This window comes from Dermacentor variabilis, chromosome 2 (assembly GCF_050947875.1).
Source record: "Dermacentor variabilis isolate Ectoservices chromosome 2, ASM5094787v1, whole genome shotgun sequence".
Classification (NCBI taxonomy): domain Eukaryota; kingdom Metazoa; phylum Arthropoda; class Arachnida; order Ixodida; family Ixodidae; genus Dermacentor; species Dermacentor variabilis.
Window position 1 is genome coordinate 15,867,849 of NC_134569.1, and position 17,079 is coordinate 15,884,927.

The 17,079-nt window shown below is 47.9% G+C and overlaps 1 protein-coding gene across 3 annotated transcripts in view; it reads left to right on the plus strand.

The window, feature by feature from the left end:
- Positions 1-9,710: 9,710 nt before the first annotated feature.
- The window catches only part of LOC142571418 (monocarboxylate transporter 13-like), a 34,024-nt gene continuing 26,655 nt past the window's right edge, over positions 9,711-17,079 (plus strand). Inside the window, exons 1-2 of one of the 3 annotated variants that reach the window (XM_075679750.1) lie at positions 9,711-10,140; positions 14,931-15,201. In XM_075679750.1, the coding sequence (XP_075535865.1) occupies positions 15,015-15,201 (187 nt within the window). In that variant the 5' untranslated portion in view covers positions 9,711-10,140; positions 14,931-15,014. Of the gene's footprint in view, positions 10,141-10,557; positions 10,796-14,930; positions 15,202-17,079 lie in introns of those variants that run through there. The other 2 variants (XM_075679747.1, XM_075679748.1) reach the window with 2 other exon arrangements.

Consider the following 17,079-nt stretch of genomic DNA (forward strand, 5'->3'; position numbering starts at 1 on the left):
TTGAACTTAAACTGAAGCGGGCGCAACTTCCTATCGTAGATTACTTTGTACTTACTATGGTAGCCGAGCGAGTTCTGAACCGCAGTTTTCCTTGCTTCCTCAACAGTTTCGTCTCGTTGCTTCAGTATGACCGGATAAGATGGAATTCCACACATCAGGCACGGAGGTACGTAACCAATAACTTCGGGAGGCGTTCTATTGTATTCGTCGATGACATCCATTAGAAGCTTAGTCTAAGATTTCTATGCCTCATCGTTGATCTTGCATTTAAGGCTTATGATTATGGCTTGATTTGTTCACTCGTTCATACCGTTCCGTTCTGGATGATGAGACGACGTGAAGAGTCAGTGTATTCAGCTTTGCTTTAGGAACTGTTTAAATTTTTCTGCTGTGAACCCTGTTCCACGAAGTGCGCCAGCTTCAACATTGCTTATGCCCTTGTGATGTTTAACGTTCACCTCATACATGGACAACATCAGCGTCCACTGCAAAAGCCGACCTTCGGGATTCTTGACACTCTTCAGACACTGTAGCGCAGAATGATCTGTTAGAACAGTGAATAGTTTCACATGAAGATAAGAATGTCACTTATTTATCGCATCTATGATGGCAAGATATTCTCTCCTTGTGATGGTGTGGTTAACTTCGTGCTTGAGTAGTTTACGGGGGAATAATAGGCAACGGGATGTTCATTGGCTTTGTCATATGGCTTCTTCATCACGGCACCAATCCCTTCACCAGGTGTCTCACAGCATACACTACACGGCCTTGAAGCGTCGTACATGCGAAGCACTGGTTCTTCAGCTATGCGTTTCTTGAGTTCCAAGAAGGCTCATTCACATGCTTCTGTCCACGTTCATTCAGTATCTTTATGGAGCAGTTTCTTAAGAGGAAGAGCGATATCGCTGAAATAAGGGATGAATTGACGGTAAGTGTTTACGGTGCCGAGAAAACGCTAGAGATCTTTCTCTCATTTGGTTGTTGGAAAATTGAGTATTGCTTAGATGTCAGAGTTGTTTGAGAAACTTCGTGGTCCAAATACTCGAGGGCGGGACTTGCAAACTGCCACTTTTTGCATTTCGGTTTTACAGTATCGGCCTTACAACTTTTATTAATTCCTCGACATGTCGCAGATTGTCGTCGAAGGTCTCCGAGTGTATAACAACATCGTCAAAGTAGTTGATTACATTATTTAGCTGGTGTTTCGCTATCATTTGCTTCATCGCTCTTTCAAATGCAGCAGAAAGCGTTCCTGAACCCGTACGGCATCACCAGCCATTCATGAATGTCCTCAGGGTGCATTTGGACATGCCAGTATACGGAAGTTACATCCAATGTAGCAAAAAAACTTTGCATTTCCCAAGCGCTCAAGGGCGTCGTCTGGCACCGGGTGATATTGGCTAATATTCTGGCACCGTTACGTAGTTTAGCTTGCGGTAATCAATACATAAACTAGTGCGTCCCTCGTCTTTCTTTCCCCTAGAAGGATCGGTGTGAAATAGGGTGACAATGAAGGGCCTCACAAGACCTAGCTTAACAAGGGTGCCAACTTGTTTTTCTATTTCTGCCTTGTCTGCTTGCGAACAACTGTATAGTGCTCGACCAATTGGAACAGCATTGGTAAGTGTGATCCTATGTTGCTCAGTAGAAATGCATCGAATATCCGTCTGAAATTTCACGAAGATATCTTCATATTTATTGAAAAGACCTTTGAGCATAGCATGTCGCCGTTCTGACAAAGGTACCTTTTTCAGGTTCTTGATTAGAGAGGCTTTAGTGCTTTCCTCATGGTTCTGATCGTGTGCGTTCAAAATGTCAAATGCTTCTGTAACTTCCTTGCTTTCCAAGTTTACAGAAAGACTGAAGTACGAGGCGCTTTCTAAGTCAAGAACCAACTGCGTTCTCGTGCCTTGCAGCACGTGCACATATACTTTTTTTGTGATGTTTCCAATCTGCAAATGAATAATTACGCTGCCCAAAGTTTGAATGCTTAATGTAACTTATTGAACTGTGATGCAAAGGTCTCTCATCAACTGCAGTCGATGCTGTCTGTATAGACGGACAGCCTCACTGGTACAAGTAATCGTTCCTCCTGCATGGAGGGTTGCACTGATTGGTTTTCCGTTTATGAGAGCTTTGAAGCGTATTAGTGAAACTCTGGGTCGCTCTCTCCGTTTCCTGATGTAGTCACAAGAGCAGACACGTTGTCGCGGCGCATGCATTCATTGCGTCAATAAAACTGTCGGGGGAGACCAGCAGCCGAGCAATACCTACATTCGTTTCGTGGAGATGTCAAAATTGAGTGCTGCGGTATGCTGAAGAGAAATGGATCTCTAGGTATTATACCGAGACTTCGAGTAAAGGGAAGTCGTCTCACCTGTTTCATGGAAGTCTCGACCTTTTGGGCAGCGGCGGCCCACTCTCATGGTGAGGTGAAAGACAGTCGGGCTAGCGCTCGTTCCACATCAGGAGGAACACTGTCAATCAACCCAGACATGATGTGGCACTCTTTAAGGTCGGCCAAGACAACGAGTCGGCGTTTCTCGTCGTAGTACTTCTCGATTGTCTGACCTCATTTCAGCCGGTAGTGAATGAAAAGTCGAAAGGCATATCCATTGGTCATCGCAAAGCGGTCCTGCATGCCCCGCTTGATGTCTTCCCATGATTCTCTTTTACCTAATATCTTTGTCAGGTACCACTTGAACTCTTTGCCTTCGATATACTCGTTGAAGCGACTGACCCGATTTGCGCTGCGTCCACGCTACTTCAGCCGCCTTCATCTCGAATAAAAAAAAAACGTAGCCGCTTGTCAACGGAAACTTTTTCTGGCGTTCCTTTGCACTTCAGAATTTTCAGCGGAGGTTTCCGGGCAGCCATGGCAGAAGCAACAGACGTACCGTGGCTGAGGAGGAGGAGGAGGAATAAACTTTTATTCTAGAACCAGCACTTTATGATGGCCGGGCCTAAGCCTCCCACGAAGGGACGTCGAGGGCTTGCCTCGCCGCCGCATCGCGGGCGTGCTGGGTCGCCCAGGTTTGGTCGTCGAGGGCGGAGCTCCGCAGAGCCTCATGCAACCTCGACGAGAGAGTCGTGGTGTTAGTCTGGGTGTACTGTGCTGGGCACTCCCATAGCATATGCGGAAGCGTAGCCGGGTGAATTCCACAGCACCGGCAGTTGGGGGTAGTGTAGACGTCCGGAAATATACGGTGGAGGCGGGCGGGTGAAGGGTACGTGTTTGTTTGTAGTAGACGCAGGGTGGTAGCCTGCGCCCGGCTGAACTTTGGGTGAGGCGGGGGAAAGATTCGGCGACTGAGGTGAAATGCCTTAACGAGATCGTTATAAGTTGTCAGACTTTCCCTGGTGTCCAACTCATCTCCAGTGACTCCGGCGCGGTTGACTAGACCTCGCGCAATGGAGTGGGTGACCTCGTTGAGATTGGGGAGGTGTGGGTGGACAGGGCCCGCATGGGCCGGGATCCATGTTAGGGAGATTATGCTGTCTTTAGAGTGTGGTGCCTGGCAGAGGATGCGAAGAGCTTGGGGAGAAATACGGCCTTTGCTGAAGTTAGTAACGGCTGAGCGAGAGTCACACACTATGGTGTGACAGGTGGGATCTAAAGTGGCCAGGGCGATGGCCACTTCTTCAGCCGTCTCGGAAGTGGGGGTAGTGACGCTGCAGGCGTGGCGTAGGGCTCCATCGCGTGTGGCGACGGCCACAAATCGTGTGCCATGGGAGTATTGGGCTGCATCAACAAATGTGACGCCAGGTACGTGGGCAAGGGCTTTTATGATAGCTCCGGCCCGAGCTTGGCGCCGGGCCCTGTTGTATTCAGGGTGCATATTTCTAGGGATAGGGTCTATGTAGATCCAGCTACGTATGTCGGTCGGGATCGGTTGTTTGGGGCCCTGTTGCTGATGGTAGGTGAAGCCAAGCGTGGACAGAATAAAGCGCCCCGTTTCAGTAAGGGTGAGCCGTTCAAGCTGGGAGCGTTGTTGGGCTTCAATGAGTTCGGTAAGGTTGTTGTGAACTCCCAGTTGGTTGAAGAGTTCAGTGCTGGTGCAATGCGGGAGCCCAAGTGCTTGCTTGTAGACCCCTCGTATGAGGGTGTCAAGCTTGTTTTGCTCAGCCCGGTACCAGTTGAGGTACGCAGCAACGTACGTAATGTGGCATATGACAAAGGATTGGACGAGTCGGAGAAGGCTTTCTTCTTTGAGTCCTCCTCGACGGTTAGATATACGTTTAAGAAGTCGTAGGGTGTTTTGAGACGCAATACTTTTTTGTCTTGTCTTGTATCCTAAACAGTGGCGCATACCCACTACGGGGGATTGGCCAAGAATCAGGCGGTTTTCCGTATGCTTAGAAGTAAAGCAAAACTAGATTTGAGTAGTACAGCGTGGGACTATAGAACCGTAATTTAGAAGTGCAATGAAAATATTGTTACGAATTTCGGCAAAATATGGTAACGCAAAGAAATGAAATAATAGAAATACTTTTATTTTAAAGCACGCACACTTCTTCGTCGTCCGCTTCTCCAGTCATCGCGTTCTTCAGTCGTCACATACACATACACATATAGCCACTAGACCGAGCATGTGGCCATTGCACTCGCCATGCAAGACGGTCGGAGAGACAGGGTGTATAGTGATTCGAAAGCGGCCGTCAGGGCAATCCAGAAAGGCTGTGTAGCCCGGCCGGTAGTTAAATTCTGAAAGACGCCAAACACGACAACAGCTCCATGCACTCCATCCTTTGTTTCCCTGCCCACGTCGGAGCGATTGAGGGGGTTTCTCTGAAACTGAACGAGTTTGCCCACGAGGCTGCGCATGACTTTAGCTACCGCGCTGCCCTCGGATCGGCGACTCTCTCCCCGGACATAGAGGCGCTTCTATCACGCCCCATGAAATTACTAAATTATTTTACTTAGGGAGAAAGGCTTTCCCGCCCCCTCATTCCAAGCTAAGCTGCAGGTGGTCACACTCAGACACCTGCAAACTAACTCGTACCGCAATCCGGTGTCCCTTAACAGCATATATCCTGACGTTTACCCGAATTCGTCCTTGCGTGGCCTGTGGTGAGGCTGCTATTTTGTCTCACATGGTCTAGGAGTGCGGGTCGTTGGGCTCGAAGTTCACCAAGGAAGAGTGGGACGCGCTCCTGCGAAGTCCCGTCTTTGAAGACCACATCTTGACTGTCCAGTGCGCCCGCGATCGGGCCGGCAGGCTGGCCCTGTCAGTCCCGTCGTGGGATCAGCCGGGAGCGCATTTTATCGCGTTTTGCAGGGCCCAATAAATGTTTATTCACTCACTGACTCACTATCACTAGGTCACACACGGATATATATGCATACTATAAGGCAGGTCTACTATTAGGCCGCAGGTCTTTTATTTCAGCGAGCGAGCCACCCACTATTACTGCTGTGAGTGGGAATGATGAGTATGTACAGATGAGTAAGATGAAACGCACACGCAGCGCTCACACTTATTTCCCCGCGCGCTGCAGTGAGCAGCTCGACCGCAACTTAGACTGGCAAGAAACACGGAATAAACGGTTTGAGACGCGAAACGTGAACAATCTCAGAACCACGGCAACGACGGTCAGAAGGAACTTCAACGGGATTGACATGGTAGGGGTTTATTCTGTAACGATGTAGGGGCGATGTAGCTGACGTCGTCTTATATGAACTGTGAGACAGGTTCTGAGTACTTCAGGGACTGTCGACAACACGAGCGAAACTTCTCACACAAGTCAGGGCTACGAACAGGGGTCCAGAGCTCGTCTCCGGCACGAAAGGAAACGTGGCGGCAAGAGCTGTCGTAAGGCTACTTGCGATCCTGTTAGCTGGCTTCTATAGTGAGTGGGACACATTGTCGACATTCGTCGAGTCTTGAGACGAACTGTTCGCACACAGATACTGAGGAGCTAGTATAGGGACATCAAAGACAAATGCATTGAGCCTAAATATTGGCGAATGGCCGTAAACGAGGTAGAAAGGGGAGTATTCAGTAGTTCCTTGGACAGCAGTGTTATGAGCAAACGTCACGAATGGAATAATTGTGTCCCAGTTGTGGTCTGCTCCGATATACATAGATATCATATCAGCTAATGTGTGATGAAATCACTGTGTCAAGCCATTTGTTTGTGGCTGGTAAGCTGACGTCGTCTTATATGAACTGTGAGACAGGTTCTGAGTACTTCAGGGACTGTCGACAACGCGAGCGAAACTTCTCACACAAGTCAGGGCTACGAACAGGGGTCCAGAGCTCGTCTCCGGCACGAAAGGAAACGTGGCGGCAAGAGCTGTCGTAAGGCTACTTGCGATCCTGTTAGCTGGCTTCTATAGTGAGTGGGACACATTGTCGACATTCGTCGAGTCTTGAGACGAACTGTTCGCACACAGATACTGAGGAGCTAGTATAGGGACATCAAAGACAAATGCATTGAGCCTAAATATTGGCGAATGGCCGTGAACGAGGTAGAAAGGGGAGTATTCAGTAGTTCCTTGGACAGCAGTGTTATGAGCAAACGTCACGAATGGAATAATTGTGTCCCAGTTGTGGTCTGCTCCGATATACATAGATATCATATCAGCTAATGTGTGATGAAATCACTGTGTCAAGCCATTTGTTTGTGGCTGGTAAGCTGACGTCGTCTTATATGAACTGTGAGACAGGTTCTGAGTACTTCAGGGACTGTCGACAACGCGAGCGAAACTTCTCACACAAGTCAGGGCTACGAACAGGGGTCCAGAGCTCGTCTCCGGCACGAAAGGAAACGTGGCGGCAAGAGCTGTCGTAAGGCTACTTGCGATCCTGTTAGCTGGCTTCTATAGTGAGTGGGACACATTGTCGACATTCGTCGAGTCTTGAGACGAACTGTTCGCACACAGATACTGAGGAGCTAGTATAGGGACATCAAAGACAAATGCATTGAGCCTAAATATTGGCGAATGGCCGTGAACGAGGTAGAAAGGGGAGTATTCAGTAGTTCCTTGGACAGCAGTGTTATGAGCAAACGTCACGAATGGAATAATTGTGTCCCAGTTGTGGTCTGCTCCGATATACATAGATATCATATCAGCTAATGTGCGATGAAATCACTGTGTCAAGCCATTTGTTTGTGGCTGGTAAGCTGACGTCGTCTTATATGAACTGTGAGACAGGTTCTGAGTACTTCAGGGATTGTCGACAAAATGTCTTGCCTCGATCACTCAACAGAACGCGGGATGCTCCATGAAGTAACACGACGGCTTCCAGAAAAAACGTGGCGACGTCTAACGCAGAGAAACACCGTAGAGGAGCGGTCTCCGCGTAGCGTGTAAGGTGGTCGACAGCTGTCACAATCCATCAATGTTCTGTCGGCATGATAGGAAGGTCCAAGAATAAATAAGTAAGAACTACTTCTGTATGCGCGGGTCATGGCACCTCGAGTGCACGAGTCAATTTGTCGCTTATTTCTTATACTCAGTAAAGAACAACAAATGATTTCTGCGCACTTCAATGTGTGACAAATCGTGAAGATACTTTTACAAAAGAAGGCTTGGCTACGAACCAGCGTTGAAATTTAGCGCTTGACATCATAGCTCTATGTAAACCGACTGGCGCGATAATGTAGAGCTCAGATGAAGCTGGGGAGCGCCGGACTGATCAATAAGAATTGCGCACCGACTTTCCTCACTCACCACATCGCACTTCAGCAATGGAATTCACGAGATTTTATGAACTCCCGCTTGTATTCATTGGACTCTTGCTTGACTAACCCGTCGCAAAGCTTTATTGTGTCGCACATGGGTGGGACGTCGCATATGCGAATGCTTTTCGTTTCCCACTGCAACGGCGAACAGCGCCTCACGCAATTCTCGCATGCAGCTGAGGGTACGACTGAGAAATAGAACACCTTCTTTGACACTCCTCCGACGCCCAACGGTGTGATCTGCGAGCTAGTCTAAGCTAATTATATGATGACCGCTCTCGGAAGAAAATGTCCTGAGAATGGCCGGCGCACGCGCACTAACAAAGCGACCAAAGAATCGCTTTGTTTGCTCGAGATAAATGCGGTGATTGACGCATTTGTGATAGAGATTTACCTGAGCATTTCTCGCTCAAAGTGAAAAAGAAGTATTTTAATTTGGCAGTCGTTGTATTGCTCAGAAGTGGCCCTTATCGACGTCGCAACTGAGCATGTTCGCTGACACGCACCGCTCATGTCACTTTGATCATCGATAGGTTTGGAAAGTGCTTTCTTGTTGTTTACCATTACGTTGTTGATTATTTGAGCTTCTAGATTAAATTTTCATTCGTGTGCGTTGTGCTTCTCTGCTGACGGCAAACCGCGTGCTGACCGTAATTGATACATGGACACATGTGCATGGTTACTTATCACCTCACATCCGCGCAAATATTTACGCTTCAGACATCATTGTTCACGGACAACGAATCCCTTATCGCGTGCGCAGAGTCGATGAAGCAGTCAGGCAAGCCAAACTTAGCGACTTAGAAAAGCATTTTTGAACCAGTTAGCGCAGATTGACCGTGCGATACATGGATTACTTTGAGCCAGTACCCCTTCTTCTTTATCGCTTCGGTGGCACTTTCTGCCGATATATTTTTCTGTAATTTAGCATAAAACATTTTTAATAGGTATTCATGAGACCGCGAACTCATTTATCAACATTCCCTCTTTTTTATTATTGTGATAAATACTTGCCCTGCACACTCCAGAAACAGCCTAAGCACATAAAAAGGCCGCGAATTCCATGACGTCACACTGACGTCATCGGATTCGACCGCGAAATTTAAAGAAGAAAAATTTGGCCAATTTTCTCTCGTATAATTGAGCTCTGGGAGCGAAAAAAAACGTTGATAAATTTTTGACAGAGTGCTATACCGGTATAAACCAATTATTATAGTGTTTCTAGTTAGTGTCCGTTAAGTGTAGTCAGGCTGCTCTAGTTATGTTTATGGTCAATTACTAAGCTATAATTTTCTAATCATTTTTTTTTTTTTGACGCGAGGATGTCTTTGAAGCATCTCATGCCAAGAATCACCGAGAGGCATTAATAAAGCTCAGCATCTGATTCTTTCAAGAGGAGGTGCCTGCTTCTCTCCACCGTAAGTAGTGGTTGCGTATTGGATTCAAGAATCACATGACGAACGGGAAGGTAACTGTTAACGTTGGTGTCTTTTTCTAAGAAATTATCGCAGAGGATCTTCGTGCCATAGTGCATGTTCTGTTTACACACTTATCCATGCCCCTCGTTGTGCTCGTTGTAAAGTACGTATGAACAAGATTCGCTCCAGTTTCTAGATTTTTTCTCTTATTTTTTGCATCTGCAACCTCAAATTTGCCTTTCCTGGATGTCGCTACACGTAAACGGCAGGGTACGTAACTTATCTACTACCATCGGGGATGAATTCGCCGCTATTACACCTTCATCTGCTTAGAAACCAAACGGCGCGAAACGGACGAAGCTCGGCTGGTTAGCCGTTTCGATCCAGCATACCTCATCTTGTGATCACTTTCAAATCGCTTGACACTGAACCATTCTCTGCTCTGCGACCGGCAATATTCCGCTCAATGCGGTATGTGTCATTATCGTTCTACAATCCCATCGCTCGGTCATCGTTGGTCTTGTCGGGGCAGTCGCCTTTGTCTGTTTATTCTAGATCGCAGGCGACTCCTGCGCGCCTGCCCGCTGGTTGCGTGGGTTGGAGTGCGATAGCGGACGCGCGTCACAATAGCGCTGTTCCTTCAGAGCAGCAGAAATCCCACGATCCGGCCCGCATACACTGTTGGCACGCTTCGTGCCATCTCCCGTTCACTTAGCGCCTCATGCCAGTGTTGCCAGCATTGCGGTGACGGCAGTATAGAACGACCGAAGGCGAAGGAGGGTATGCAGGCGTTGGAACTTGCGCCGTCTATCAGCGGCAAGCCCGACACAAGGACAGTGTAATCACTTGGAGGCGCTGCTGTGCGACCCTTCTTTTGTCAGACGCTCCGCCACAGTACGGCAGCATATGCCGGAAACGATGAGTCATGGATCAGGCTTCATCCTTTCTATACACAGATTTCATTGGCCGACTGCAGACTTGGACTAGCAGGACTCGCTGACTTGCAACTGTTGCTGGAGCTTTCATTCGCACTGTAAGTTATACTATTTCAGCATATTGAACTCAGGAACTTCAATATTTTCTGTTTCTTGTTTTTGTGTGTGTGGGCGTTGAGGGTTCTGACGCAAAATTCTGAGTCCAATAATTACGAGAGGTTGTCCAGTTCTTCTAAAAAAACTGATTTATTCTGTTAAACGTTGATCAGATAACTTCATTGGCTTTCTCGAAACAACGTTCCTGCGTTCCCTGTGTACCCGAATAGGAATGTGTGTCTGAATTTATTTTACGCTACACCGAAATATGCCGGGCTGCAGAAATGTTCATTTCAACTGCAGGCAGTTTTCATCGGAACTGCCTTACCATCCACGTCAGGCCAGTCCTGGAGGTCAAATTTAATCCTTGCGATGTGCAATAAAAAAGCCCCAAAGGCATTCTTCCGTAGACAGATATGCACTGTAGCTTTAGGGACTCATCGTGTGGGATCATTGTGCTCTACGTTCGCCGAAACCGGGTGGCCGAAACCGCTACTGAAGAGCAAGGCACGAGGGACCTGCCCGATAACGGGCTTCCAACTGCTGTGTACACAACTACAGTCGCCGGACGGGCTGTAAGCGACGTCCAAGGGCTCGCTACAGCGCTTCCACGCGAACGGAGCACGCGCAACGCATTGTCTCAGGCAGAAGCAATCAGTAAGCGGACATATCTCACAATGTAAGCAGACGATGGCCTGTCTGCTCTGGAATGAAAGCCTTCGGTGAGAAATAAGTGCCATGTGCTGATGCGCCAGTCGTTCCATTGCAGAGCAGAAAGGATACGAGTACCACCAGCAAAATACTGAGTACCGCCATTTTGTCTCTGTTGTGACCTTTCTGGACGTTACTGCTCGAATAATGATCGCCGTGTCTCTATTTCTTTCTTACTTTATGCCAATCTATGTTGTGTGTGCGTTGGTCATGATAACCATAACATGCTATTTCTGATATCATTCAATCAAGAAGCTAGAACTGAATTAGAGAAAAATAAAACTTAGTCCGCGGCCAACGTTTCAGCAAGAGGGCTTATATTTGTCAAGGCGTGTGTGAAGTACTTTGCATAATAGCCAGAGGAAGAGCTTTAAGACTTCTCCTTTCTTTTTCCCGGTATTTGTCGTGTTTCAGTTGTCGTTTGCTAACTTATAACGGCGCTGTAAGCGTTCCCCCAAACTAGAAGCGATATTTGGCTTATTTCCTTTACACGTACTAGCGTAAATAAAAGGGAAAAGGCAATATACGAATAGTGCATCGACGGTATATTCTAAGGGCAAAGACTGTACAAACTTGCACAGTTGCCTTTGTAATGGTACGTGTTATGCACGAAACAAATATTTGTCCTGCAGTGATGTTATTGGTCGTATTGCCTTACTGCAGTTTTCGGTTTCGTACCACGCCGCAACTGACCGCTCAACAGCAGGCTGCTCTTGACCATCTTTCCTAACTAGCATAGCACGCTTCTCCCCCATTACACTTTGCTTTAATAACAAGTCATCGTTCAAAAAAAAATGTAAGAGCGCAGTGCGCTTGCTAGCACTGTGCTCTCGCACGTGATTTAATCACTGGAAAAACGCAGACATATTAACACATTATCCAACACACCACATGCAATCAATAGCTCAACAAGCTGGCTTCCGAGAAAGGGGGCCTAAATGTCAGGCAGTTTCGTTGCCATAGCAACAACACCTTCTGCACGAGTGTTCATCCTTGGCTAACTTTCCATGACCGTTTTATTTCATTGCTTGATTGCATCATCATGCGTTGTGAACTTTGGTTTAAAATGCTTAAGGGTAACTCGTCACAAAACAAACTGCACACTTTGTGGGGCTCTGTTCACCAACATTCATCTCGTAGTGGAGGCATGTGACTCCCGACAGGGCACGATCAGAAATTGAAGAAAGGAAAGACAGGGAGGTTAATCAGGCGCACAGTCGGTTTTCTGTACCCTGCAATGCGGAAGGCAATGAAGGGACGAGAAACGATACTTAATGGGGAATACAGAGCAATAGAGTTGAGCGCACACGTGAAGACGCGCATCGAGTCTATAAGCGGTCGCAGAGACCTGACGACTGCAAGAATTGCAGTAATGTTGTCATGGATTTCTCCGCTAGCGACACCACAGCCAAGTTCTATGAATCTTTGCTTCTGAAAAAGGCTTGAGCCCATGGACCTGCTTAATTACGTCCGGAGGAGACCGCGCTCAGTGTCATAAAAGGAACAATGACCCATGGTCCTTGGTGTTTGTCTCTATTTTCCGCGTAGGCGCGGCACCAATTCCAGTGGGGAATAAGTGATCCTTTGTAAATGCTATCCAGAGCCGAAGGCGGAGCAACAGTGTGGCCGGCGTAATTTGCAAAGGTTTCGACCAGTTGGCAATACGCATGGCAAATCTACAGCGCACGCGGATTAGCATGAAAAGAGCCCACACGTTTGCCCTGCCTGCAATGGGGGATCATTGTGCCCAGCCAGTACCATTCATCGATTGGATAGCGTTGAGCAAATGATGCACCAGCGTTTTCATCACTCGTCATCATCACTGCCCGGCTGGCTCGGAAACGATGGTCCCGAGTACAAAACAGTCGCCTAAATACAGGAACGTCGCAATTCCATGTCGGGACTCGACAAAAAAACATTTTCTATATTCAAAGTGACGTCCTACGAAGCGAGTAGTAGTAGTAATATTGCTAACAATAATAATAAGAACACATTTTATTAATAATAGTACATGCCGGGTCGTACTAGATGCATTTTTGCATGAAACTCTATGGCTCACGATAGAAGTAGTCATCACCCTATCGCTTGTTCCATCACGTGCGTTCACACGCGGTGCCACATTTAGCATATCGGCGTAACTCTGGAGCACAAGTTGAAAGCAATGAACCACAGGCTTTAAGGAGCTTTGAAGTGTACCGCTCCACTTTCGTGCCAACCTTATCACGTACGTGTTACTGAAGCCGCATATCAGTACACCTCTCAGTGATAACGCGAAGTAGCCCAACTGTACACGACTCTTGGAGCTTGAGTGCTTCTCTAGGAATCTCGGAATTGTGCCCCATATTTTTAAAGCGAAGTTAGCGAAGTTTTTATGCCTGCTGCTGCTGCTGCGGCGGTGCCGCCGCCGCCGCCGACTGGCCGGCCGGTCGGTCGTTTTGTTTGTTTGTTTGTTTGTTTGTTTGTTTGTTTGTTTGTTTGTTTGTTTGTTTGTTTGTTTGCCCTCAGGGTTTGCACATTACAGAGGGGAGGTGCATATTACAGAGCAAAATTTGATAAAAGGAACAGTTGATACAATAAGAATAAGGAGCCTGAACAATGAACAAATGAATGCAAAAAAATGCACAGTTTGGTACAGCAACGCCGCGAAGCAACCGCCGCGGTTGCTTCGCGGCTATGGCATTGCTCGAGGTCGCGGATTTGATCCCGACCGCGGCAGCCCCGTTTAGACGGGAGCGAAATAAAAAAAAAAATACTCGTGCATTTAGATTTAGGGACACATTAAAAAACACCACGATGTCAAAATTAATCCGGAGTCCCCGACTACGACGTTCCTACAGTGTTTGGTCCGTACAGCCCCCTAATTCAATTAAAATTGAATACTTGTTGCTCGATATGATGTGCCATGTGAGGTAATGAATATGCTTAACCCTCTGAGTGGGCACGAAGTATGGCGCACAACAACGCCTCAAGCAAACACCTCCCCATGCGTGTTCTGTGTACTGCGCAGACAAACAGCAGTTATGCACGCAAGGTAACGTTTAACACCAACTCGCCACTCTCGTGTTGGACTAAACGCTGAGCAAATTAAACATTCGCCGTCAACATAACCGCTAATTATCGTGAATCAAAGCAAACAGCACAGAAAATTTCACTTACATCGACTCCCGCAGTGCATGGGATCCGCATAATTTTTTTATTTTTCATAATCTTTTTTTTTTCAGAGTATGCCTCATAACGGTGTAAGAACGCAGAGGTTTTGTATTTCCGTAACGCAGCATAGACTGGTGACGGCGTTGCGCTGTTATTTAATCATGCCAATCGATGTCCTTAGATGATGCTAAATTATCCTTAGGAGGAGGACGTTGTATGCTGCAGGCGAACTAGCCTTGCAAGACATGCTCCGCCCGAGCGCCTGTTTTCACGAAAGTTCGTCGCGGTTTAGAAGCGCAGCGCGAGATGGGTGAACACAAGGACGCGCACAGCGAGGTAGAACGGGACACGAGCCCGCAGCGTGTGATCCGTCCCGCGCGTGCCACGCCAGGTCGTCCGCCCCCAACGCAACCTACCAAGGGCTATCAACCATTGGCTAAGTCTACGCCACCTAAAAACTTGACGCGGAGTCGGGACACTTCCCTCCTGAATGTCCGGTGCCGACGAAGAGACATCACGTCGTTCACAACAGCACGAAAGGGAGCCTAGACGCTAGCGTGCATCGTCCAAGTTTCTTTAGCACCTGTGATACGTTATGCAAATACGGAACAACCACATTTTTCATATTGTCACTACTGCTCATGTGCGTGCCATTCTGTATTAAGTTATTTAACCCACTTTCTGCTACTGATACAAGTACATTGCAAGGGTAACTATAGTTATGTAGTTTGCTTATAAAATTATTGCCGTATTTATTTATGCCCTAAAAATGCACATCTGAGTGGTCAAATACGCGTTAGGGGGCGACATCCGAGCGTAAAGTTCTGGTACCGCGTAGTTTTCTTGGTTTCTTTCTCACGAATTGTCGTTAAATTTGGCAGCGTTTTCCCACGTGTCAGCCTCGTTATAACATGCAACGCACCACTCCCAGGTGCGTACTGGCTCCCTAGGTGGACGAAAGGTGCTCGGAAAGCGGGACCTCGGCCGCAGCTTGTGGGAGCCAGCAGACGTGACCATGGCCCTGCCGGACACGCGGGCCTGCTGGCCAGTGGCGGCCTCAATCGCGCTCTTTGTCTTCTTCGGCACGATGCTGGTCAGGTCGGAGTCCATCATGTACTTGGGCTTCATGGACATGCTTCATGTCAACCGAGAGAAAGCATCGTGGCCACTCACTATCGCCATCATCATGTCGCAGCTCTCAGGTAACATACACAACCGACACGTATTGTCTGCTTCTCAGTATTACGTATACTTCATGTATACAAAAGTGCCCCTAAAGGTCCTCAGTGAAGGTATTACGTAGAAGGTTGGGCTAATACAATACATGAGTATCAGGAGCGTAGCCGGGGGGGGGGGGAGGGGCTTATGGTGCTTCAGCCCCCCCCCCCCCCAAATTTTTTTCGTGCTGGCATGTGCCGCCGACCAAAACAACCCCCGGCGGCAATAATTATGCTGGATTTTGTCCAGGATGTCATTTTCACGTTCGAAAGAACATTTCAGCACGAACATTGCGAAATCGGGCTGGATTTCGCAGCAAGGCCCAGGCACCGGGAGTCACATACCGTAACACCAGGAGTCCCATCCAAGCACAAGGTTTCCAGGGCCTTTTGATAGAGAGCAGGCTCGTCGCGGTATCTCGCCGAGGCCGGGGAATCTACGGAGTGCATAGATTGCAATTCTGAAACTTTATGGGTACAGAGTTCTCATAAACTTTTGATGAGAAAGGTGCGTTGACATTGTCAAAGACGTGCTTTAGATTTTCGATTCTGGAACTTTGTGGGTTTAATATTGTTATAAACACTTGACGCCAAAGGTGCATACACTCTTTAAAGTCTTACATCGGAACATACAACGCGACAAGCCAAATCAACACACTATCAGACAAGGTGACAAAGCACACAACAAGGTCCGATGAGACGAAGCGTTGTTTGTCATTTGTGCCGTCATGACACAGAAAAGAATATCAACATTTTTTTCACCTGCGCCAGAGCATCCATGTCATGTCCCTAAAGCCAGCAAAGGTAACTACGTTCCTGTTTATTTTTCTACTTCGACTTTTATTCGCGGGGACACATTGAGCGTCTTCAATTTTCTTGTTCTCGCTACCCGCGCGGGCAGGCAGAGCCAGCGAAAGCGCATGCGTTTTCCTCTTGTTGCCTCAACCACCGCGGGGCGCCCTTCGGTGCGCGTTTGTTTTCTCTTGTCGATTGGATTTCCGCCTGGCAGAGTTTCGGACGCTTTGTGGCTAGCAGACGAGAAAAAGAAACAATGGCCGTTCGCCGCCATCACTGAGGGGACTCGACGTATTGTAATGCGTTCGCTTGAGCGCAACGTCTCTGGAAAGTCTCACCGGTGTAGGATACTGAGCAGTATGCATATGGTTCTCTGTAGACCAAACGTCTCGAGTTTTCTTCGATATTCCTTCTGTAGCCACATTAGGTGCCCAAAGTAGGCATTCGATTGTGGCCAACATACTTTCCTTTGCGTATTTTTTTTCATTTCGGTGCCCCCACCCCACAAAAAAGAATGACATCGTGTGGCACAGCAAATTGCCACATAGTGTAGGTTTGATTTTGTTACTTCTTTGGCGGAAGGTAATGGGCCACGGGGCGCTTCAGTTACCGGATACTCTTATTATATAATTGCGATAGCAATTATATGGATCCTCCAGGCGCATTCCTGCCGTCACCATCGCCCTCGTGTTCCGTGGCGATAACATCGTGACCCCGCACCGCATGCTGTATGTGCGAGTGAAAGCGTAGGGGTGAGGTGTGTCATGGGTGAGCCGACGATGGTGGCTCATGTTGAATTCCAATGGCGGAGTCGGAGCAAGTTTTTCTGCTCGTTTCGGAGCAAGTTTGTTCCAATGGCAGAGTGAGGGCGGGAGTAAGATGTTCCAGTGAGAGAGTTGGAGGGGATTCAGAGCGGGAGCCACTCCGTGGAGCAGAAAAAGATGCTCCGCCAAAATCGGCGGAGTGGACCGGAACTCTGCGTGACGTATTCCCTTTACCACGTTTGTCTGCTGGGAGGCGCCACCGGTCACGACTCGCGAGGAAGCAAAAGCTGCTGCACGCTTGGGG